The 25,362-nt window shown below is 43.5% G+C and overlaps 1 protein-coding gene across 3 annotated transcripts in view; it reads right to left on the reverse strand.

Annotated features, from left to right (window-relative positions):
• Positions 1-25,362, reverse strand: part of LOC143294925 (protein mono-ADP-ribosyltransferase PARP14-like) — a 90,668-nt gene that overhangs the window by 55,993 nt on the left and 9,313 nt on the right. For 2 of the 3 annotated variants that reach the window (XM_076606441.1, XM_076606439.1), the window contains exons 2-9: positions 20,078-20,541; positions 19,110-19,364; positions 13,408-13,641; positions 9,701-11,229; positions 6,744-7,092; positions 3,868-4,314; positions 3,021-3,088; positions 880-952 (exon numbers count right to left, since the gene is read on the reverse strand). In XM_076606441.1, coding sequence (XP_076462556.1) covers positions 880-952; positions 3,021-3,088; positions 3,868-4,314; positions 6,744-7,092; positions 9,701-11,229; positions 13,408-13,641; positions 19,110-19,364; positions 20,078-20,531 — 3,409 coding nt within the window. In that variant the 5' untranslated portion in view covers positions 20,532-20,541. Of the gene's footprint in view, positions 1-879; positions 953-3,020; positions 3,089-3,867; positions 4,315-6,743; positions 7,093-9,700; positions 11,230-13,407; positions 13,642-19,109; positions 19,365-20,077; positions 20,545-25,362 lie in introns of all 3 variants that reach the window. The other variant, XM_076606440.1, reaches the window with a different exon arrangement.

Below are 25,362 nucleotides of genomic sequence, written 5' to 3' on the forward strand. Positions count from 1 at the left end.
TAACATGTCAAAGTGTAATCAGAAAGTATTATGCAATTAAAAATATGATTTGTTGCTCAATGATTTACATGAATTATTATTCTTAAGGAAGGTCAGGATAATTTGAATTTTCCAGCTGATCTTGTTTCCATCTGAGATGCGTTGGAGAGAGAGTTCTTTGATAAAGTGGTCATATTTAATCTCGGTTATTAGTTACATCTTGTGATATACGATAATTCTGATATGAGCAACTGAGATTAAGAACATTGCCGAATTGTAAACGGTGTCACCAGATGACTTACCATGAAGTACAGTTCACCGTCATTGCCGAGAATTTGACGAGTCCACATAGGACGAAACTGCAGTCATATCAGTCATAACTTGATCTTTCAAGTGAATTCCAATGGTTCTCAGTTGCTGTCTTTGAAGGGGTTAACATTTCCTTTGGCCTTGTTCCTCCCCTCCCTTTAATGTTATCTTTTAAGCGATAATTTAAAATGATGTTTGATGACGATAATGCTTTCTCTCTCTCTTTCTTTCTCCCTCTCTCTCTCTCAAGCCGGGACAAGAGAAAGCCATAGAATGGTTAACCATAATAATAAATTATTCTCTCTCTCTCTCTCTCTCTCTCTCTCTCTCTCTATATATATATATATATATATATATAATTATTCCTTCTCATCTTCTCGCCCATGCAGCCTCGCACACTCACCAGCAGAGACAGACAAAGAAACAGACAGACAGAGAGACAAACAGACAGACAGTCAGACAGAGAGACAGACAGACAGACAGTGAGACAGATAGACAAACAGACAGACCGTCAGACAGAGAGACAAACAGACAGACCGTCAGACAGAGAGACAAACAGACAGACATGCAGACCAAATGATGGGATATTACCTGGGACAGGTGGGGGATTAACTGCCTTTTGAGCTGTTGGACCTGGGTTGATCAAGGGGCTGGCGTCTCTCTCCTGTATAGTAATATATCATAAAAAAACAACAACATGTTAATCGTCCCATGGCCGATTGCACCCATCAGGGCATTGAATTCATATCCTCTGTGTCCAGGGCTCGGCATGAGCAGGTGGGGACCAATCGTCTCCTTTCGTCATTGTTACCGCAGCTACAGTTCACACCTGAGTGAAGTGAGAAAAATCGGAGTAAAGTGCCTTTATGAAGGACACAACACCATGACGAAAATGGGGCCTGGAGCTCTGATCACTGGTGACCACTGGATCACAAGTCCAATGCCTTACCGATTCTGCAACAACGTCTCCTGTACGGTAAATTGTTGTTTTATTGAAACATCATTATAAAGTTATATTCAGAATGACGGAAGAGTTCTTGAGAATACACATAAAGTACATATTGATGGAAAAATACAGTTTTGTTAATATCACTATTTTTCCTACCCTCCGACGAATTCATCGCTTTAATAAATAACAAAACTTCCTCTGAGATCCATGGCTGCACCAATGATTAGCCATACATACCTCAGAGATCCATGGCTGCACCAATGATTAGCCATACATACCTCAGAGATCCATGGCTGCACCAATGATTAGCCATACATACCTCAGAGATCCATGGCTGCACCAATGATTAGCCATACTTACCTCAGAGATCCATGGCTGCACCAATGATTAGCCATACATACCTCAGAGATCCATGGCTGCACCAATGATTAGCCAAACTTACCTCAGAGATCCATGGCTGCACCAATGATTAGCCATACATACCTCAGAGATCCATGGCTGCACCAATGATTAGCCATACTTACCTCAGAGATCCATGGCTGCACCAATGATTAGCCATACTTACCTCAGAGATCCATGGCTGCACCAATGATTAGCCATACTTACCTCAGAGATCCATGGCTGCACCGATGATTAGCCATACTTACCATGGCTGCACCAATGATTAGCCATACTTACCTCAGATATCCATGACTGCACCAATGATTAGCCATACTTACCATAGAGATCCATGGCTGCACCAATGATTAGCCATACTTACATCAGAGATCCATGCCTGCACCAATGAGTAGCCATACTTACCTCAGAGATCCATGGCTGCACAGATGATTAGCCATACTTACCATGACTGCATCAATGATTAGCCATACTTACCTCAGAGATCCATGGCTGCACCAATGATTAGCCATACTTACCTCAGAGATCCATGGCTGCACCAATGATTAGCCATACTTACCATGACTGCATCAATGATTAGCCATACTTACCTCAGAGATCAATGACTGCACCAATGATTAGCCATACTTACCATGACTGCATCAATGATTAGCCATACTTACCTCAGAGATCCATGGCTGCACCAATGATTAGCCATACTTACCTCAGAGATCCATGGCTGCACCAATGATTAGCCATACTTACCTCAGAGATCCATGGCTGCACCAATGATTAGCCATACTTACCATGACTGCATCAATGATTAGCCATACTTACCTTAGAGATCCATGGCTGCACCAATGATTAGCCATACTTACCTCAGAGATCCATGACTGCACCAATAATTAGCCATACTTACCTCAGAGATCCATGGCTGCACCAATGATTAGCCATACTTACCTCAGAGATCCATGGCTGCACCAATGATTAGCCATACTTACCTCAGAGATCCATGGCTGCACCAATGATTAGCCATACATACCTCAGAGATCCATGGCTGCACCAATGATTAGCCATACTTACCTCAGAGATTCATGGCTGCACCAATGATTAGCCATACTTACCATGACTGCATCAATGATTAGCCATACTTACCTTAGAGATCCATGGCTGCACCAATGATTAGCCATACTTACCAGAGATCCATGACTGCACCAATAATTAGCCATACTTACCTCAGAGATCCATGGCTGCACCAATGATTAGCCATACTTACCATAAGTAATCAGTTCAGTTTGCGTTTCATGGTGCAGTAATTCATACTGTTACCAAACCATTACGAATTCCTATGAACAGCAAGATCCAGCATGCTAGAAACATAGAGTCCAGTGATCGGTTACTTCCATACCTTTTCTGCTGATGACGGTTTCCCGGCTGGTAGAGCATTGCTTTTCTCGGTCAGCTGTCCTTCTGTCTCTGCAAGTAATAAAATAAGAAAGTAAAACAGTAATGAACAAACATTCTAAACGGTGCAAAACCAAATAGGATTCAAAATAGCACTGCCCTCTTATCTTCCCAACTCATGTGTGTGCTTTTTGTTTCCGAGAGAAAAAGCTGGGATCGGTACCTAACTCAGTTAAATATAACCAACATCGGTCTGATTTAGATATCTAAGGCCACAATTTGTCACACGAATCAACAGATAACTACGCTGCTGTTGTTATTGTTGCTGTTTTCTTATTGTTATTGTTGTTGTTGCTTCTTCTTGTTGTTATTGTTGTTGTTGCTTCTTCTTGTTGTTATTGTTGTTGTTGCTTCTTGTTGTTATTGTTGTTGTTGCTTGTTTGCTACCCCTTCGTTCTGTCGTTTCACTATGTAAAAAAAGACGATTCCTTTCTGGCAAATTATTTTTTCTAGCAAGCTAACAAAATGAAAATTGACATCCGGGGAGTCCTATTTTATTCTGTCCCATCATGCAGTTTCAGTGACATTACCACCCCTGCTCCGCAGTCCTCCATCACCCCCTTCCTGCCAGCCAATACACACAGCCTCTCCAAGGCTCATCTGCCGCAGTTCCAGTTCCGCTGGCAGTCAACAGGCATGTTACCATGACAGCAGGGCATGAAAGGCCACACGAGTCTGGACAATTTGTAAATATTTGACAATTAACAATATTTTTATGCATTTGATATCTGCCCGACAGACACATTGAGAGACCTGGAAATGTTGACCACACACTGAAAGGTGCCACTTACCATTCTGTCTCGCTGCTTCCTTCAGGTCAGGATTCCGAGGAAATAATGCTTGTTCGGCACGACAGAAATGACCAACTTTATCCTCACTTGTGTCACAAAAGATGACAGTTTGAAGGCTACAGTCCTGCTGCTTCTCTAAGAACTCCTTTGCAGCCTGCACGATGACAAGGGAGGCTTCCTCCACCGGGTATTTGAAAATACCTGTACTGATTGCAGGTACCGCAATGACTTTGTGCCCTCTCTCGCAAGCCAATTGAAGACAGTTTTGAACGACAGAGAACAAATGTTCCTTCTCTCCGTTTCTGCCGCCTTTGTATCTCGGTCCAACAGCGTGGAATATTTCTTTGCATGGCAGCTGGCCGGGTCCCGTTGGTACGACGTCTCCTTCTTGAAGAGTTTTCCTTTCTCTCATTATGGAGTCACTTTCGTCTTGAATGATTCTCCCACCTATGAAAAAAACGTAACTTCACAGAACATAAAAATAGAAATGAAAAGACTACGTGCCTGCGCACGTGTGTGTGTGTGTGTGTGTGTGTGTGTGTGTGTGTGTGTGTGTGTGTGTGTCTTGGTGCACGCAAGTTTGTGACAGACCTGTTTATGAATTATCGTCTGTGAACATTATTGGAAGATTGCGTATATTTGAGGAATGAAATGTGAGATCGTGTTGCAGATTGGCTGTCAGCTATATTCCCACGTTGGACACTATTTTGATGGAAAGGGTGGTTCAGTTACATATTCATTCACAAATTATATAAGAAGGCTTGGGAAGATGGTGGAAGAAAGATACCTGACGATGGGGACATGGTGCTGGGTGTTAAGGGGCTGGAAGAAGCAGAGAAGAAAATGCTTAAAGGAATGAAGGAGGTACCACAATAATAAAAAAAAAAAGGAATGAAGGAGGTATAACATAAAATGGAATGAAGGAGGTATCACATAAAATGGAATGAAGGAGGTACCACATAAAAAAGGAATGAAGGAGGTATCACATAAAAGAGGAATGGAGGGGGTACCACATAAAATGGAATGAAAGAGTACATAAAAAGAATGAAGAAGGTATCACATAAAAAAGGAATGAAGGAGGTACCACATAAAAAGGAATGAAGGAGGTATCACATAAAAGAGGAATGGAGGGGGTACCACATAAAAAAGAATGAAGGGGTACCACATAAAAAGGAATGAAGGGGGTACCACATAAAAAAGAATGAAGGGGTACCACATAAAAAGGAATGAAGGGGGTACCACATAAAAAAGAATGAAGAAGGTATCACATAAAAAAGGAATGAAGGAGGTACCACATAAAGAGGAATGAAGGAGGTACCACATAAAAAAGAATGAAGGAGGTACCACATAAAAGAGGAATGGAGGGGGTACCACATAAAATGGAATGAAGGAGGTATCACATAAAAGAGGAATGAAGGAGGTACCATATAAAAGAGGAATGAAGGGGGTACCACATAAACAGGAATGAAGGCGGTACTACATAAAAAAGAATGAAGGGGGTATCACATAAAAGAGGAATGAAGGGGTACCACATAAAAAAGGATTGAAAGGGGTACCACATGAAAAAGAACGAAGGAGTATATAAAATGGAATGAAGGAGGTATCACATAAAAGAGGAATAGAGGGGGTACCACATAAAAAGGAATGAAGGAGTATATAAAATGGAATGAAGAAGGTATCACATAAGAGGAATGAAGGAGGTATCACATAAAAAGGAATGAAGGAGGTATCACATAAAAGAGGACTGAAGGGGTACCACATAAAAAGGAATGAAGGAGTATATAAAATGGAATGAACGAGGTATCACATAAGAGGAATGAAGGAGGTACCACATCAAAAGGAATGAAGGAGGTACCACATAAAAAAAGAACGAAGGAGTATATAAAATGGAATGAAGGAGGTATCACATAAAAGAGGAATGAAGGGGGGTACCACATAAAAAGGAATGAAGGAGTATATAAAATGGAATGAAGGAGGTATCACATCAAAAGGAATGAAGGAGGTACCACATCAAAAGGAATGAAGGAGGTATCACATCAAAAGGAATGAAAGAAGTACCACATCAAAAGGAATGAAGGAGGTATTATATCAAAAGGAATGAAGGAGGTATTACATAAAAAAAGGAATGAAGGGGGTACCACATAAAATGGAGTGAAGGGGGTACCACATAAAAAGGAACGAAGGGGTTACCACATAAAAGGAATGAAGGAGGTATCACATAAAAAAAATGGCCACGACACACCAGAACATACAGATATGTTTTATGTACAGGAACAGTACAAAGTAAAAAGGAAGATAAAACAAGAAAAGCACAAATGAATGAATAAATGAATGAATGAATGTAATATTCATTAGTGTTATGGAGCGATAAAAAGGAGGAAAGAAGGGGCTGGAATTAACGGGGAAGGATTTGGTGGGGGGGTGGGGGGTGATGGGGGGAAAAAGGTAAAGATGGGGAGGGAGGGAGGAAAGGAAGGGAGAGTTCCTGCAACTGCATATTATGTGAAAGGAAAAAAACAAAAACAGGGTCGACATCTATCATAAAAAAAAGAAGAGAGACAGAGAGAGAGAGAGAGAGAGAGAGAGAGAGAGAGAGAGAGAGAGAGGGTGGTAGGGGGATAGGTCGCGGCCAATGACACTATAATTAGTGTCTGTGTCAACAGCGGAGAGAGGGTTGGAGAGAAAAGGGAGAGAGGGAGGGAGAGACAGACCAACAGACAGAGCGAGAATGGCTCAGAAGCGACAACTGGTTCAGGCTGTTTCGACCGGCTAATAATACATTGTTGATATATGTACTGAATCTCAAGAACCAGCTTGATCACATGCTGCGTGTGCTTTTGTATTCACCAGTTCATTCCAAATGTGTTTTCTCTTACCTTTCTGGACAATATGCCTTGCAAGTCCTCCAGCGTGTTCGAGCCTGTCGTTGGCCGCGTTGACAATGACATCCACTTGGACTGGCAAAGCGGTGATGTCCCCCTTCATGACACGAATCCTTTCACGCACAGGCCTGACCGCTTCTTGGACTCGCTTCTTCTTTCGAGGTTTGCCAGGTTCTGCCTTCTTCTCGGGAACAGCCTCATGTGAAGCACCATCACCATCGTCGATCATCTCATCATCGTCAGAGGTGTCATTTTCTGGTTCATCTTCTTCATCTGTGTCTTCTTCTGACGTTGAGTCTTCATGCTCTGGTTGTGGCGTATGAGGTCGTGTGGATTCCACTACCTGTAAGTGGGTGGTGGATATCACTTAGTGATGTAAGTGGGTGGTGGATATCACTTAGCGATGTACGTGGGTGGTGGATATCACTTAGTGATGTAAGTGAGTGGTGGACATCACTTAGCGATGTAAGTGGTGGTGGATATCATTTAGCGATGTAAGTGGATGGTGGATATCACTCAGTGATGTAGGTGGGTGGTGGATATCACTCAGTGATGTACGGTGGGTGGTAGATATCACTCAGTGATGTAGGTGGGTGGTGGATATCACTCAGTGATGTAAGTGGGTGGTGGTGGATACCACTTAGTGATGTAAGTGGGTGGTGGATATCACTCAGTGATGTAAGTGGGTGGTGGTGGATATCGCTTAGTGATGCAAGTGGGTGGTGGATATCATTTCGTGATGTAAGTGGATGGTGGATATCACTCAGTGATGTAAGTGGATGGTGGATATCACCCAGCGATGTAAGTGGGTGGTGGATATCACTCAGTGATGTAAGTGGGTGGTGGATATCTCTTCGTGATGTAAGTGGATGGTGGATATCACTCAGTGATGTGAGTGGGTGGTGGATAACACGTAGCGATGTAAATGGGTGGTGGATATCACTCAACGATGTAAGTGGGTGGTGAATATCACTTCGTGATGTAAGTGGGTGGTGGATATCACCCAGCGATGTAAGTGGGTGGTGGATATCACTCAGTGATGTAAGTGGGTGGTGGATATCTCTTCGTGATGTAAGTGGATGGTGGATATCACTCAGTGATGTGAGTGGGTGGTGGATAACACGTAGCGATGTAAATGGGTGGTGGATATCACTCAACGATGTAAGTGGGTGGTGAATATCACTTCGTGATGTAAGTGGGTGGTGGATATCACTTAGTGATGTAAGTGGGTGGTGGATATCACTCAGCGATGTAAATGGGTGGTGGATATCACTTAGTGATGTAAGTGGGTGGTGGATATCACTTCGTGATGTAAGTGGGTGGTGGATATCACTCAGCGATGTAAGTGGGTGGTGGATATCACTTAGTGATGTAAGTGGGTGGTGGATATCACTCAGTGATGTAAGTGGGTGGTGGATATCACGCAGTGATGTAAGTGGGTGGTGGATATCACTCAGTGATGTAAGTGGGTGGTGGTGTATATCACTCAGCGATGTAAGTGGGTGGTGGATATCACTCAATGATGTATGTGGGTGGTGGATATCACTCAGCGATGTAAATGGGTGGTGGATATTACCCAGCGATGTAAGTGGGTGGTGGATATCATTTAGTGATGTGAGTGGGTGGTGGATATCACTCAGTGATGTAAGTGGGTCGTGGATATCACTCAACGATGTAAGTGGGTGGTGGATATCACTTAGAGATGTAAGTGGGTGGTGGTGGATATCACTCAGTGATGTAAGTGGGTGGTGGATATCACTCAGCGATGTAAGTGGGTGGTGGATATCACTCAGAGATGTAAGTGGGTGGTGGATATCACTCAGTGATGTAAGTGGGTGGTGGATATCACTCAGCGATGGTTCCTTTGTCACGTTTTAGTCATATTACATCTTTCCTTACATGTTGAGTCTGCATTAGGCATGCATTCGTGAATTTTTGTTGTTGTTCAAAACAATAGAGAATACCTGCACCTTTTGCCTAAAACCCAACTGACACGAACGGTTATCAACTCCAAACAAGAACTTAACGAGATTACAAACCTTCTTACCATCTGTTTGTTTCACAATAGAGGCAATCTTCAAGACCATGACCTGATGCTAAGCTGATACAACATATTATTCATTAAATAAACGAGACTGCAAAACAGATTATCTTCAAAAGAACTTATGTAACTACTTATGGCTGTGACGTTTTTATTTGTAGATTTCTACTGATTATAAAAAATAATTAAAAAAATTTTAAAAACGGGGTGGGGAGGAGGGGTGGGGGTGGGGGGAATGGCAGGGTGGGGCTGGGGGTGGAGACAATTAAGAAAAAAACTTGTTACTCACACCCACCCATCCGCCCATCCACATCCACTACCCCTACCCCCCTCAACTCACACACAGATATAACCGAGACTGGTCAATTACGTTCACTTTCATGCCCTGTTTTCAACATGACCTCAGTTTCGCCTCCTCCCTCCCCCTGCCCCCCACACCCCCCCTCCTAAATCACTCTCCCTCTACTTCCATGCTGCAGTTCCTGTCAAGGTCTTCAGTGCCGGCAGATTCATGATGGGCCTGTCGATGGAGGCATGTGGTGATGGTCTGTACTTTGGAGGGAATGCTTAATCAGTCTGGCTCTACGACTAAGATAATTGGCGTCAGAAGGAGGTCTAACAGGTGGTGTCCTGGTCAGTTGAATCAGAATAGGCACTACAGGACATACCAACGTGACTTAGCAGCGGTGCAGTCTCCTCTGGTGTGGGGCCTCCAGGAGACCAAACATTGACAGTTCCCTGTGGATTGCCAGTGCAAAGACTGAACTCGGGACGTGCGGCGTGGGAGTGAAGCCACTGAACCGTGCGATGATAGGGCAGTAGAAAAGACGTAAAATGAAAGAGAGAGAGAAAGAGGCAGAGACAGACGGAGACAGACAGACAGACAGACAGACAGACAAAGGGATATTACCTGTAAGCCTGCTGGTTCGTCAGCAAGCGAAATGACACATTGGCTGGAATCAATGATCAGTTTGAGGGTACGTTCACATTTTTTGGAGTACAAAAATTTGATCTTGTCTGCTTGTGTAATGTCTTCACTCTGGCACTGGATCTGCTGACCGAGCTCTTCCAGTTTGTGTCGGACAAGTTTCAGTCCCTGGCTTGTTCCTTTCACTCTGATGACGTCGTCAGTCTCCCCACAGGAAAGGACAACCATGTATGCTTGCAGTTCCGTTTGTATCACGCTCAGTTTGTCCTTCCGTTGCGTTTTGATGATTTCTTGGCGACTTCTAGAAAACTTCACAGTTTCGGAATAGACTGTATTCTCGAGCATGTATTCTTCTACTTGTTTCTTCATTTCTCGGGCGGTGTATCCTGCAATCATGATCACACTTCCTCCTGGTTTGCATTCAATGTGTACTCGATCCCGGTGCTCATGTACCATCCGGTCCAAAGTTTCTTTGAACTTGTCTGTTCCCACAAGCTCCGAAGACTCTGAAGAAAGATGGCACGTTTTAATGGCAACATGTCTGCTCAAAACTTTTTTAGCACTCTTGTCAGCGTTTTCTCCCAAACCGTAGATGTTGACATCCTTTACAGCTTTCTCCCAAACTGCGATTACATTTTGTTTATTGAGGCAGTTTTCGATGGACTGACAAACTTGGTCTTTGTCCAGCAGAATTCGCTGAATTTCTTGCAGTTTAACAGTCGTGTTTTTCACATTCCTTAAAACCCCCACCATGGCTTGTTCTGCTTCTCTTATAGCGACGATTGGACCTTCGAACACCAGGGTTTTCTTTGTGGTGTTTACTGTGATTTTCACGTCATTGTACTTTTGTTCCGTACTCCGGGGGAAATTGATTTTGTCTAGGAGTCTTATCTCAGGGGTTTTCATTTTGCCACTTTCTATCTTTTTTCTCTTCATGTTGTTTTTCTCGATTTTTGCCACATCTTTTCTCAGTGTCTTCAAAATATCGTCGATCTTTTTTACCAGCGCAACAACAATGAGAACCTTTTCAGCTTCATTACAAATGAGCATTGCCTCATCTTTTTTTAATTTAATCTTCCCTTTGATGTAGTTCTCAGCATCTTCCCAGCTGTGTTCCTTCACTTCCACTCTGTCTATGGCGATAGCTGAACGCATCTTCTCAATCATCTTGTCAACCTCCTGTTTCCATTCCGTAGCCAGCAGACGGAACTTTGGGTTCCTTGGGTCAAGAGTACAAGATACTGTAATTATTGGGTCTTGCTTGGTAGCTCCAAAACATATCTTGGCGTGCTTTGTATTGAATGTTTTAGACCACTCGCTCTGAAATTTCTTCTTTTCTCGGAGGAAATCAGAGACCAGATGATCATCACCTTCAAAAACGACAGGCTGAGGAAAATAGAAATCCTTGGGATCAAATCCACCAGCTGATTGTCCAAGACACTCCATGAAAACTCTCACCCTGAGCTCACAGTCATCCAGCGTGTGTTTCTTCTTTGCGATTCCCTCAGCCACTGAAAGGAAACAGAAAGAAAGAAATGTTGGATTGCTCTGTAGCTGAAGTAAGTGACGTCGGATGAATATGCGACCATATGAAAATCATTTCTGAACGTTCTATTCATAAAACTACTACTGTTACCATCCAAGAACTGCTTTGGTTCTGCTGCTCGGAAAATGACAGAAAAGACACGAAAAAGACATGAAAAAGATAGAAAAGGGAAGGAAAAGAAAAAAACAAACAAATGCTATCCTCCATTTCAAAACAAACTATTTTTTACTATGAAATGCAGCCATACATTTGCTCCAACTCAACGCTTGTCTTTGATATACCACTCAATGAATCATGCTGACAGAAGGTTTATGATCGCTACTGGAAAGCGCTTCTTCAGACAGATAGCACAAACAATGAATAACCAGTCCACACCAAACGAGACGTCAGACAGATAGCACAGACAATGATTAACCAGTCCACACCAAAGGAGACTTCCGACAGATAGCACAATGAATGAATAACCAGTCCACACCAAACGAGACTTCAGACAGATAGCACAGACAATGAATAACCAGTCCACACCAACACCAAACGAGACTTCAGACAGATAGCACAAACAATGAATAACCAGTCCACACCAAACGAGACTTCAGACAGATAGCACAGACAATGATTAACCAGTCCACACCAACACCAAAACGAGACTTCAGACAGACAGCACAAACAATGAATAACCAGTCCACACCAAACGAGACTTCAGACAGATAGCACAATGAATGAATAACCAGTCCACACCAAACGAGACTTCAGACAGATAGCACAGACAATGAATAACCAGTCCACACCAACACCAAACGAGACTTCAGACAGATAGCACAAACAATGAATAACCAGTCCACATCAAACGAGACTTCAGACAGATAGCACAGACAATGACTAACCAGTCCACACCAACACCAAACGAGACTTCAGACAGACAGCACAAACAATGAATAACCAGTCCACATCAAACGAGACTTCAGACAGATAGCACAAACAATGAATAACCAGTCCACAGCAACACCAAACGAGACTTCAGACAGACAGCACAAACAATGAATAACCAGTCCACACCGAGACTTCAGACAGATAGCACAGACAATGAATAACCAGTCCACACCAAACGAGACTTCAGACAGATAGCACAAACAATGAACAACCAGTCCACACCAACACCAAACGAGACTTCAGACAGATAGCACAAACAATGAATAACCAGTCCACACCAACACCAAACGAGACTTCAGACAGATAGCACAAACAATGAATAACCAGTCCACACCAACACCAAAAAAGACCAGACAGATAGCACAAACAATGAATAACCAGTCCACACCAACACCAAACAAAACTTCAGACAGATAGCACAAACAATGAATAACCAGTCCACACCAAACGAGACTTCAGACAGATAGCACAGACAATGAATAACCAGTCCACACCAACACCAAACGAGACTTCAGACAGATAGCACAGACAATGAATAACCAGTCCACACCAACACCAAATGAGACTTCCGACAGATAGCACAGACAATGAATAACCAGTCCATACCAAACGAGACAGACGCACACGGACGTCATTGTCGGACAAGACGGACTGCCATGGGCCTCGCTTTGGATTTCACAGTTTTTTTTTTGTTTTTTTGTTTTTTTTAAACACCCAATAATGGACATGTCCGCCATTTGTAACAAAAACGTATTGTAGTTCTAGCGTGTCCTGGGGTGTCAGTGAAGCTTGAATTTTGAGAGTTTGAAATGTTCAAGCTTTCTATGTTTTCTGTGATTATGCTGCCCATATGCAACTAAGATAATAAATCGTCTCCATCCATGTTATTACGAAGCCCCTACCGTTTCATATTTTGCCATATCTTCAATTGCCTCTGTTTGTAATCATTTTATTTATCTTAGATTTGATGTTAGAAAAGAAGTACGGAACTAACGATATCACTAACAACAAGTGACAATTATTTCATTATGAATTAAAATACAAAAGAATGAAATTTTTCTTTTCGACTTTCTTTGGTTGCATATGAAAAGGAAATCTGTAACAATACAATTCGAGAAAACCCATATGTAGTTCGAATGTAAATGGAATATGCATGATGATGATCCACTTTTGATTACATGGGAAATCAGATATTCTGTTATTTAGTGCTCACCTTCTGAACTGCTGAAGTACACAAAACATCTCTTTTTGTCTGGGCTGAACTGGAAGTCTTCAACCGGTGCACCACCTTTGTTTGGGTTCTCAAAGTAGTTGACAATACCATCTCGCGTGGAAGCCGGATTCATGTTTTCTACAATGATGCATTTGGATTTCGGAACTGCCTGTACCGATACCTGACGATTTGCAAAATGACGTTCGCGGCATTTTTCTGCTGTCTTGTCTTTATCTGCACACACACACACACACACACACACACACACAACACTGATATAACAGAAGAACAATATTGAAAAATCAAAGTAAAGTGCTATTTTCCGCTTACACGTTCATATTTTCTCATCGTCGAATTTTATCAAATCACATCTTAAAATAGAATATTTCTGCAGGCACAATCAGAACGTTGTCCATTATTTCTTTCTCTGATGTCAGCCAAACACGATAAAAAAAAATCAAACAGAAATATAATGACTGAGACGTGACACTAAACTGCAACTGGCACATCTATAAATAGAAGACACACACTAACAAACTGGATAAATAAAAGGCACATAGTAACAAAGTAGATAAACCAAAGGTACATAGTAACAAACTAGATAAATAGAACATACATAACCACAAATTTGATGAACAGAAAGTACTGTCTGCTGTGAATACAAATTGGTTTGCTTAATGAATTCCTCATTAATCATCTTAAGAGAGAGAGAGAGAGAGAGAGTCTATGAAGTCTGTGTTCTGTGTGTCTGTTTTAGTCTACTGTCACCAGTAAAGAGGGCAATAACTTGCTGAATGTTGTTTATTGGTCCTACATGGACCCTCTCAAACACAGTAGGGCCACACCCCCTTTGCCTCTATGTCCCCCACCCTCCCCCCGCCCCCGCCCCCGCCTCTCTGTCCCGGTACACTTTGTCTAGTCCTTCAGTCCTTTACCCTGTGTTGGCCCAGAGTCAAGAATTTTGCTCATGATGTGTACTGCTCATCTTACAGTCGCGTCACTGTCATCTGCTCTGTACAGCCGGCGTCATTCACTGTTCGTCGTATCTTGGCCAATCTCTTCATTGATCCATTTATTTTTTGTCAAATCGTCCGATAAAAGTTCATCACTGTCTTCTTCTTGGAGCTGACACTTCAATTCTTTCTGAGCATCAGCTCAAGAAATCAATTTTAGTTGTTTTAGTGCACTCGATCGCATAGCTTGAGACGGGTGTCGGACATTTTGTTGAGCGAGCGACGAGCCAGGCAAAACACTGCCAGGTACTCAACCAAATCATTCAAAGAAAAGACTGCTTCATCATGCAGATGGGGTTTCTAGCTATGAATAGAAACTAGAAAGATTCTCCAAGCTAAAGCTACCAGTGTTTTTGTCAACGAACTTAATACCAACCACGAAAATTCAGAATATTTCGCTGACGAGTTATGTCGTCATTGTGGCAGCGAAGCATACATGGATGTGCTGACGAGTTATTTCGTCATATAGGCAGCCTAGTAGCTTTTGCATTTTGTGAACCCTCCAGAAAAATAAAAAACGTCCATAAAATGGAATGCTCCAGTTATTGTTTTATCATCTTCAGTTAAAATCATTTTGTACGTGGCAAGAGATTCTAGGTTTGTCAGATTGCCTTATTTATCTTAGAGATGTGTGATACTAGAAGGTGCCTAACACCATAAAAGAAACTGAGAAAGGAAATGAGAAATACAATGCTATCAACTAGATCTCTCAAGAAATAAAGAATGCAGAGTTAAAGTTAATTGAACGGTTGTGAGAAGATACTGAGAAAAACACTGATAACAAGGACACGAAAAAGCCTTTAAGGATGTAAAACACTGATAAGGACGCAAAAAGCCTTTAAGGATGTAAAACACTGATAAGGACACGAAAAAGCCTTTAAGGTTGTAAAACACTGATAACAAGGACACAAAAAGCCTTTAAGGATGTAAAACACTGATAAGGACACGAAAAAGCCTTTAAGGTTGTAAAACACTGATAACAAGGACACGAAAAAGCCTTTAAGGATGTAAAACACTGATAAGGACACGAAAAAGCCTTTAAGGTTGTAAAACACTGATAACAAGGACACAAAAAGCCTTTAAGGATGTAAAACACTGATAAGGACACGAAAAAGCCTTTAAGGTTGTAAAACACTGATAACAAGGACACAAAAAGCCTTTAAGGATGTAAAACACTGATAAGGACACGAAAAAGCCTTTAAGGATGTAAAACACTGATAACAAGGACACAAAAAGCCTTTAAGGTTGTAAAATAATAATAATAATAATAATAATAATAATAATAATGGTATTTATATAGCGCTGGATCTTGTGCAGAGACAAATCAAAGCGCTTTCGCACCAGTCATTCACACGCATGCATAACTCTAATACTGTAGAAACTAAAGACAAGGAAGGGCAGGCAAGGGAGGCTATTTTGGGAAGAGGTGGGTTTTAAGGCCAGACTTGAAAGAGCTGAGTGTGGAGACTTGACGAAGCGAAAAAGGAAGTTCATTCCAATCGCAAGGTCCAGAAAGAGAGAAAGAACGGCGGCCAACAGTCGAGTGTTTGAATCTGGGTATGCGTAAACAGAGTGGATCCGAGGCCGATCGTAGTGAGCGAGATGGTGTGTAGAGGTGAAGACAGCCGCAGAGATAGGAAGGGGCAGTTTTGTGATTGCATCTATAACATAGAGTGCTGATCTTGTACTTTATTCGGTGTGAGACAGGGAGCCAGTGGAGATGTTGCAAAAGAGGAGTGATGTGCTCAGATCTTTTCTTTCTGAGGACGAGTCGGGCAGCAGAGTTTTGTATGCGCTGAAGGGACTGAATGGATGAAGCAGGCATACCAGACAATAGAGAGTTACAGTAGTCAAGGCGAGAGAGAATGAGAGAAACGACAAGTCTAGATGTTGCGTCAGTGGACATATATTTGCGGACGGCACTGATGCGTCGCAGTTGACAGTAGCAGGACTGACATGTCTGACTGATAAATTTTTGCATGGACAGTGTATTGTCAAGGACAACACCGAGGTTCCTGACTGACGTGGAAAGAGGGATGGATGTACTGCCAAGTTTGATTGTGTCAATTGTGATGGAAGACAGTTTTTGTTTAGTTCCTATGATCATTGCTTCAGTTTTGTCCGCGTTCAATTGTAACTTATTTCGAGTCATCCAGTTTTGAATGTCCAGGAAGCAGTTGGATGTTTCTTGCAAGAGCGACAATAATTTTTCAGGGGTATCACTCTTCTGGAGTTGAGTGTCTTCAGCATAAGAATGATGACTGATATTATGGCGGTTGATAATTTCAGCGAGAGGAGCAGTAAAACACTGATAAGGACTCGAAAAAACTTTTAAGGTTGTAAAACACTGATAACAAGGACACAAAAAGCCTTAAAGGTTGTAAAACACTTGGCCAAACAGAAAGAAAGCAGCACCATCCAGGACAAAGATGGCAACTGTCTCGCTATGGAACAGTTTAAGAGTTCACTTACCATCATCAGCACTGAAGGACCCAAACCAGAAATCTCAAGGGTAGCAAAGACAACATCAGCACTGAAGGACCCAAACCAGAAATCTCAAGGGTAGCAAAGACATCATCAGCAATGAAGGACCCAAACCAGAAATCTCAAGGGTAGCAAAGACATCATCAGCAATGAAGGACCCAAACCAGAAATCTCAAGGGTAGCAAAGACATCAGCACTGAAGGACCCAAACCAGAAATCTCAAGGGTAGCAAAGACAACATCAGCAATGAAGGACCCAAACCAGAAATCTCAAGGGTAGCAAAGACAACATCAGCAATGAAGGACCCAAACCAGAAATCTCAAGGGTAGCAAAGACAACATCAGCACTGTCTAGAATGAAACGCACTTGGAAGGACAGCAACATCTCCATGAAACAGAAGACAAGACTCCTGCACGCTCTGGTATATACCATCTTCCTGTCTGTATGATAGACATTGGCCCACACGGTGGATATAGAAATATTTTAAGCAAGGGAAATGATGTGTCATCACACGGTACTAAACATAAGATATCTGACCACATCACCAATGAAAAAATGCGCCATACCATCGAGCAGCACACTGGACCTTATGAAGATCTGCTGACAGCAGTTAAGAAAAGAAAGCTACGCTGGTGTGGCCATGTAACAAGATCCAATGGCTTTGCTGAGACCATCCTTCAATTAACCATGGAAGAAGGAGACAGAGGGGAAGACACAAAAAACGATAGACTAACAACACTGCAGAACGGACAGGAAAACCATTTGCACAGACCCAGGCTTTGACATACAACCCACAGACCTGGAGGAATCTGGTGACCAGTTCATCTGTGCAGCGTCAAAACACTTCACGGAGTTGAGTGAGACAGAGAAGAGAAGTTGATGGCCAGTATACAATGTCTTCAACTTGTGTTCTTTTGTCCATTTTGATAAAAGAGCATCTCCACTTGTATGGTGTTTATCATCTCACGTCCCTGGCCTCGTTAACGTCTCGGTTCCTGTCCCAGCACACTGTGTTGTGTGTTCAGTACCAGGAGACAGTCCATGGGTTCTGTGTTGTGTGTTCAGTACCAGGAGACAGTCCATGGGTTCTGTGTTGTGTGTTCAGTACCAGAAGACTGTCCATGGATTCTGTGTTGTGTGTTCAGTACCAGAAGACAGTCCATGGGTTCTGTGTTATGTGTTCAGTATCAGGAGACTGTCTGTGGGTTCTGTGTTGTGGGTTCAGTACCAGGAGACAGTCCATGGGTTCTGTGTTGTGTGTTCAGTACCAGGAGACTGTCCATGGGTTCTGTGTTGTGTGTTCAGTACCAGAAGACTGTCTGTGGGTTCTGTGTTGTGTGTTCAGTACCAGAAGACTGTCTGTGGGTTCTGTGTTGTGTGTTCAGTACCAGAGACAGTCCATGGTGTCTGTGTTATGTGTTCAGTATCAGGAGACTGTCTGTGGGTTCTGTGTTGTGGGTTCAGTACCAGGAGACTGTCCATGGGTTCTGTGTTGTGTGTTCAGTACCAGAAGACTGTCTGTGGGTTCTGTGTTGTGTGTTCAGTACCAGAAGACTGTCTGTGGGTTCTCTGTTATGTGTTCAGTACCAGGAGACTGTCTGTGGGTTCTGTGTTGTGTGTTCAGTACCAGGAGACTGTCTGTGGGTTCTGTGTTGTGTGTTCAGTACCAGAAGACTGTCTGTGGGTTCTGTGTTGTGTGTTCAGTACCAGAAGACTGTCTGTGGGTTCTGTGTTGTGTGTTCAGTACCAGGAGACTGTCTGTGGGTTCTGTGTTGTGTGTTCAGTACCAGAAGACTGTCTGTGGGTTCTGTGTTGTGTGTTCAGTACCAGGAGACTGTCTGTGGGTTCTGTGTTGTGTGTTCAGTACCAGGAGACTGTCTGTGGGTTCTGTGTTGTGTGTTCAGTACCAGGAGACAGTCCATGGGTTCTGTGTTGTGTGTTCAGTACCAGGAGACAGTCCATGGGTTCTGTGTTGTGTGTTCAGTACCAGAAGACTGTGTCATGTCTCAAGCATGACTACTATACTGGATCTGTTGTGGTGGCCAGTCAAGTCACTAGTCAGTCATTTTCAGGTTAAGGTTTTAACTATTACGTTTAAGTGATAATGATAGTTTACATCATATGATCTATTATCTATGATGAAATATTGCCGTAAATCATAAAATCAGATCAAATGCAGTTTATGGAATGAGTAAACCACTGTACCTGGCTGTTGCTTGAACGTGACAAGAACCTCACCCGCTGTATCGCCATACAGGATCTGGTCTTCAATCGGATCGCAATGGGTCACAGCTGAAAGATAGAGGCTTAAGTGCTCCTTGTCTTTGGTCACGTCCACATTTGTAAAGAACAACTTATCCAGATAGTTGTCTGACGGGGGAGTGGGTGCTCCATCCAGAAGCCTCAGTTGTACGAATCGATCGCTGATCATATGCGGATGTTTCACAATATTCTCTGCATCTGTAATGAATGATCATCATTAGTATTATCACTGCAATAAGAAATCATCACGTATGTTACCATTATTACCAGCATCCTCTGTCATTTTGTCCAGAAATCGGATTTCAAATTTAAAAGTTATGAGGGTGCAATTATGAAGTCTATAAAGTCTTTATTTCTAGATTTAACTAACATATTATGTGATAACGAATATTCCAAACGTAACTAATTTAGATACCGGGAAGTCCATAATGAGGAAGAATGACTGAAAACATAATTATGTTGACATGGTTATTTGTGATTAAATAGATGCTGATGATGAAATTAATTTCCTCAGCCATGTGAACATAAATGGATAGTAAAAACATTATACAAACACTTCTGATGTATATTTTTCTTTAAATCAAATCTGTACAAATTTCTGGACTAGAATTTATTTCTCATGATGATTGCTCTAAAGATTCTCAGTTGGTGTGTGAATGAGACAGTATATGAAATGGTTAAATTTAATGGATAAAAAATATCAAATAGCCCATACAATAACTTTTAAAGTGAATGGGAAAAGTGACTAACTCATGAGCTGTGTTCAATTCAGGTTAGGTCAAACAAAGTGACTCTTATGGTTCTGGGACCCAAACCATCATTCCACGGAAATTTCAGAACGCATTGTCATGAAAGCAAAGGGACGAGTACAAAGTTTTTGCCATGAGAAGAAAACTGCACAGAATACAAACCTTCATGCCTCACGAAGGTGACGAAGACCAGGTTTTTTTCTTGGTCAAGCTCCACTCTTTCTACTTGTCCTCCGTGTTTGTGAATTTGGAAGTAATACCGATACACATGGGCCTCGTCCAGCTTTTGGTCTGTCACCTCCACCACGCGTGGCTTGACGCTGGCTGGCTCAGTTTGTGCAACGCCTGCGCGTGCACCGCGGGTTACCCGTAGATTGACATCGTCCACTCCAACAGGACAAAGTCCACCCCGTGTGCTCGGTTCACTGTTCCCAGGCGTTTGACTGTGTGTGCGCAGATTTCTGTCAGTCCCTGTGGGCACAGTTCTGCCAGCCCCTGTAGCAGCCAGGGGTTGTTGTTCGTGGCTCTGGACCTGCAGAGGTGTCCGTGCTGCTCGGTACGAAGGGCCTGCTGTTTTTGGTCTCTGTATCATCCTTGGTGTGTGAAGGTCGGCCATGATTGTGGGCCTGCTGGACAGAAGATGCAGGTCACTTTCCGTTGTATATATGCTTGTCAAAATCATATCCACACACAACACGATCTCCACGCTTCCTCCCCTCCACACCAACCACACAGGAATAAATGCAGTCTGTTATGACCAAGTCTTGGCTGCTGAAAGCGACTGGACAATGGGAATCTTGTCAGACCACTTCTGTTTTGTTTTTGTTGCAAAGCAGATCAAAACAAAACAAAACAAAACAACAACATCAAAACAAAACAAAACAAAACAAAACAACAACAACAAAACAAAACAAAACAACAACAACAAAAACAACCAAACAAAAAAAAAAAAAACCACAAAAAAACACCCTGGATTTGTCTGAAGAATATATAAAATCATGTTTCTTCCGTCTTAAACATTACGGGCTTCAACAAACTCAAAACGAGTCAACCCCCAAATTTCAGCTGTATACAACAACATAGGCTTTAACTGGGCATCAAAGAATTTAAAGAAAACTAAGTGTTTCATGATTCCAAGGCTCCACATTGTTTTAATGATTTCTACCCCTCTGCCTTTTTATCCGCCTGCAAATTCTTATAATGCAATATCAAAAGACAATTTTGTTGTTAAGGTAAAGCCCAAATACCCAATAACCATTTCAGTTTCCATCTCGTCTCCTTCCAAAAACCATTTTTCTGCTTTTGCCAAATGCCCTCCTCTTCTAAAAAATATAATTCTTGTTTTGTTCAAATTTATAGTCAAACCAAGAGACTTCGATGTTTCTGCAAAATTGTTTATCTGATTTTGTAAAGCTACGGGTGTGGATGAGATCAAACAAATACCATCCGCAAATAATATCAACAATATTTCTTGTAGACCAGGTAAAGATTGAAAACCATCCTTTCCTTTTTTGTTGACATTTTTCAGCTACTTCTGTGATTAATAAAGAAAAGAAAAAAAAAACAGGAGAAATAACAACCTTGCTCCACCAAGGCATGACAGTGGAAAAAAAAGTCAGACATTTCAGATCTCCAGCGAACACAACACTCAACTGATTTATAAATTCCCTGAAGCTTTCGAATATTTTCGTAGACTTTCTGTAAGACTAACAAAAGACTAGTTCATTTTACCGATTTCAAAAGCCTTCATATAGTCAATAAATGCAACCTGTGTGTCAGGTCAGGTCATTAGATCTGCTACTGGTAACCTGTAATCCAGTACAACCTGTTCAGGGTCGGGTTGCCGGCGACTAAACCGGCACTCCCACCGCTCCCTTCTGGGACTGGTGAGGCGGGTGGCTAGACACCCTTATGGAGATCCATAAAAGGGCGTCGGCTCAGGAGAGCCACCGACGGCCATCTAGCTCCACTGTGCTGTGTGCATGCCACACGCAGTTGGCCCCCGGGGTGTGTCTACCCATGCATGCGAAGTCTGGATCCGGCAGAATCTGCGGAAGAAACCTATCGGTTCAATGGAGAGGAAGGCGGTTACAGCAACGCACTGTGGAGTGCAGAGAGCAAGATGAGACACCGAAAGGATATCTTGGTCATCCACTGCATCCGTGCTCATCCTCCAGTCGTCTCGACTTAGTCTTGCCACTGGAAATTGGTGGACCCGGACGAGAGAGTGAGGTCGACGTTGCGCAACTCCTCTTCACTTTAAACAAACTCATCGCGCAAGTCATCAGTCATCCAAAATGACCTTTCATCCTTCATCATTTTATCACCCCCAAGTCCTGTGGTGACAGGCGAGCGACGAAACGACAGGTGTGGGTACACTGGCAGTCGCAGCCGCAGACCTGCACGCAGGCGGCTCAGGCCATAGGGTCGTTCTTCGTCGACAGGAGCAGCGATGGAGCTCGGCAGCCGTCTGAGCGTCTGAGCAGCCCTCTTTAGGAATGCACTGCTCACCTCCCTGGCATGAGGAAGGGGCTAGAAAAGGCGCCCTAAAAATTGCCTGCTCCATATCACCCTGGCCAGCATACCGCGGCTGGCGGGGACCCTACATCAGCGGTCGAAACAAAGAGAAAGAAAAGAAAAAAACAAGGATCGTTCCTCTCACCATTGGTGCTTGGAACATAAGGACTCTCCTGGACAGAGATGACGCGGACAGACCCCAAAGGAGAACGGCACTAGTTGCATCCGAACTCGCCAGATACAACATCGACATCGCAGCCTTGAGTGAGACTCGGCTTGCAGGCGAAGGCGAGCTCTGTGAACGGGGATCTGGTTACACCTTCTTCTGGAGTGGACGAGGAAGCGAAGAGCGACGTGAGGCTGGCGTTGGTTTTGCAGTAAAAACAGCACTTGTCAGCAAGCTAGCTGGAATCCCAAAGGGAGTCAACGATAGGCTTATGACCATGAAACTCCCACTGGCATCTGGCCAGAAGCACCTCACCATTGTCAGTGCCTACGCCCCAACCATGACCAAGGCGAAGTTCTACGAGGACCTTCACTCTGTCATTGCTGCCATCCCTAAAGCAGACAAGCTCATCATTCTTGGGGACTTCAAAGCTAGAGTTGGCTCTGACTACATCTCCTGGGATGGAGTGATTGGAAAGCACGGTGTGGGCCACTGCAACCCAAATGGATTGCTTTTGCTTCAGACCTGTGCAGAGCACGAACTGCTGATAACCAACACAGTTTTCTGCCTCCCTACCCGTAACAGGACGTCATGGATGCACCCTCGCTCAAAGCATTGGCATCTCATCGATTATGTCATCGTCAGGAAAAGGGATAGGCAAGATGTACGTGTAACAAAGACCATGTGCGGCGCCGAGTGTTGGACAGACCATCGCCTTGTAGTCTCGAAGCTGAATATTCGAATCCAACCCAAGAGACGCCCCCAAGGCCAGAAGGCTCCAAAACGGCTCAACATCGCTAAGCTGAAAAGCATCACCATCAAACAGTCCTTTGTGGAGCTGCTGGAAGATCGTCTGGAATCCGCCTCTCTGGACAACCAGAATGTGGAGTCTGACTGGAGGACCCTGCGTGAGCTGATCTATAGTACAGCTTCAGAGACCCTGGGACCCATGACCAGAAAGCACAAAGACTGGTTTGATGAAAACTGTGATGAAATCAAGCAGCTTCTGGATGAGAAACGCCGTCTGCATCAAGCCCACCTGAGCAACCCAAAGTCCACATCAAAAAAGGATGCATACAATGACATCCGCAGGACTGTTCAGCAAAAGTTACACCAGATGCAGGATAAGTGGCTGAGTGACAAAGCTGATGAGATCCAGGGATATGCTGACAGGCACGATATGAAGAGGTTCTATGATGCCTTAAAAGAAGTCTACGGCCCCACATCCTCAGGATCATCCCCCCTCCTCAGTGCAGATGGGAATACCTTGATCACCGAGAAGGAGAACATTCTCGAACGATGGGCTGAGCACTTCAACAGTGTCTTAAATCGCCCTTCCTCCATAAATGATGAAGCCATAGACCGTCTCCCACAAGTCCCCACCAACGAAGCACTGGACGATCCGCCAACACTTCTTGAGACCCAGAAAGCAATCCGTCTGCTATCCAGTGGCAAAGCATCTGGCTCAGACTCCATACCAGCAGAGGTCTACAAGGATGGAGGCACTGTGCTGACTGAGAAGCTTCATCAGCTGTACTCACTCATGTGGAAAGAAGAGACGATCCCCCAGGATTTCAAAGATGCATCTATCATTCACTTGTACAAGCGAAAGGGGAACCGGCAAGCCTGTGATAACCATCGGGGCATTTCCTTACTCTCCATCGCAGGCAAGATACTTGCCAGGATCCTACTTAACCGCCTCACAGCACACCTTGACCAAGGTCATTTGCCTGAGAGCCAATGTGAATTCCGGAAAGAGCGCGGAACCACTGACATGGTGTTTGCTGCAAGGCAGCTGCAAGAGAAATGTCAGGAGCAAAATGCTGATCTGTTCTCCACCTATGTCGACCTCACTAAGGCCTTCGACACCGTGAGTAGAGAGGGACTGTGGAAGATCATGGCCAAGTACGGATGCCCTCGGAAATTTATTTCCTTGGTCAGCCAATTCCATGAAGGCATGCAGGCTCGAGTCCAGGACAATGGTGAAACATCTGCTCCTTTTGCTGTCACAAATGGTGTCAAGCAAGGCTGCGTCCTGGCTCCAACGCTGTTCAGCCTCATGTTCTCTGCAATGCTTACTGATGCCTTCAGAGATGGCGATGTTGGAATCGGCCTAAAGTACCGAACAGATGGCAAGCTGTTTAACCTCAGAAGGCTTCAAGCAAAAACGAAGGTCATGATAGACATCATCAGAGACTTTTTGTTTGCTGATGATTGTGCCCTCAACGCTGGATCTGAAGCTGACATGCAACTCAGCGTCGACAAGTTTGCCACTGCCAGCAGGAACTTTGGCCTTACCATCAGCGCGAGGAAAACTGAAGTTCTCCATCAGCCAGCCCCAGGGAAACCCTACGTTGAGCCAAACATCACAGTCAACGGTCAGAGACTCAGTGCGGTGGAGCGGTTCACATACCTTGGCAGCACACTGTCACGTAATGTGACAATCGACGATGAAGTGAACGTCAGGATTGCAAGAACAAGCGCAGCTTTTGGTAGACTCAATGCAAATGTCTGGAACAGAAGAGGCATTAGTCTTGAGACCAAGCTAAAGGTCTACAGAGCAGTAGTTCTCCCCACACTACTTTACGCCTGCGAAACTTGGACAGTGTACCAACGACATGCCAAGAAGCTGAACCACTTCCACACAACATGCCTCAGGAAGCTACTGAACATCAAGTGGCAAGACAGGACCCCAGACACAGAGGTGCTCGCAAAAGCCACCCTTCCAAGCATCTTCACCATCCTGATGCAGTCTCAGCTTCGC

This window comes from Babylonia areolata, chromosome 20, assembly GCF_041734735.1.
Source record: "Babylonia areolata isolate BAREFJ2019XMU chromosome 20, ASM4173473v1, whole genome shotgun sequence".
Lineage (NCBI taxonomy): Eukaryota > Metazoa > Mollusca > Gastropoda > Neogastropoda > Buccinidae > Babylonia > Babylonia areolata.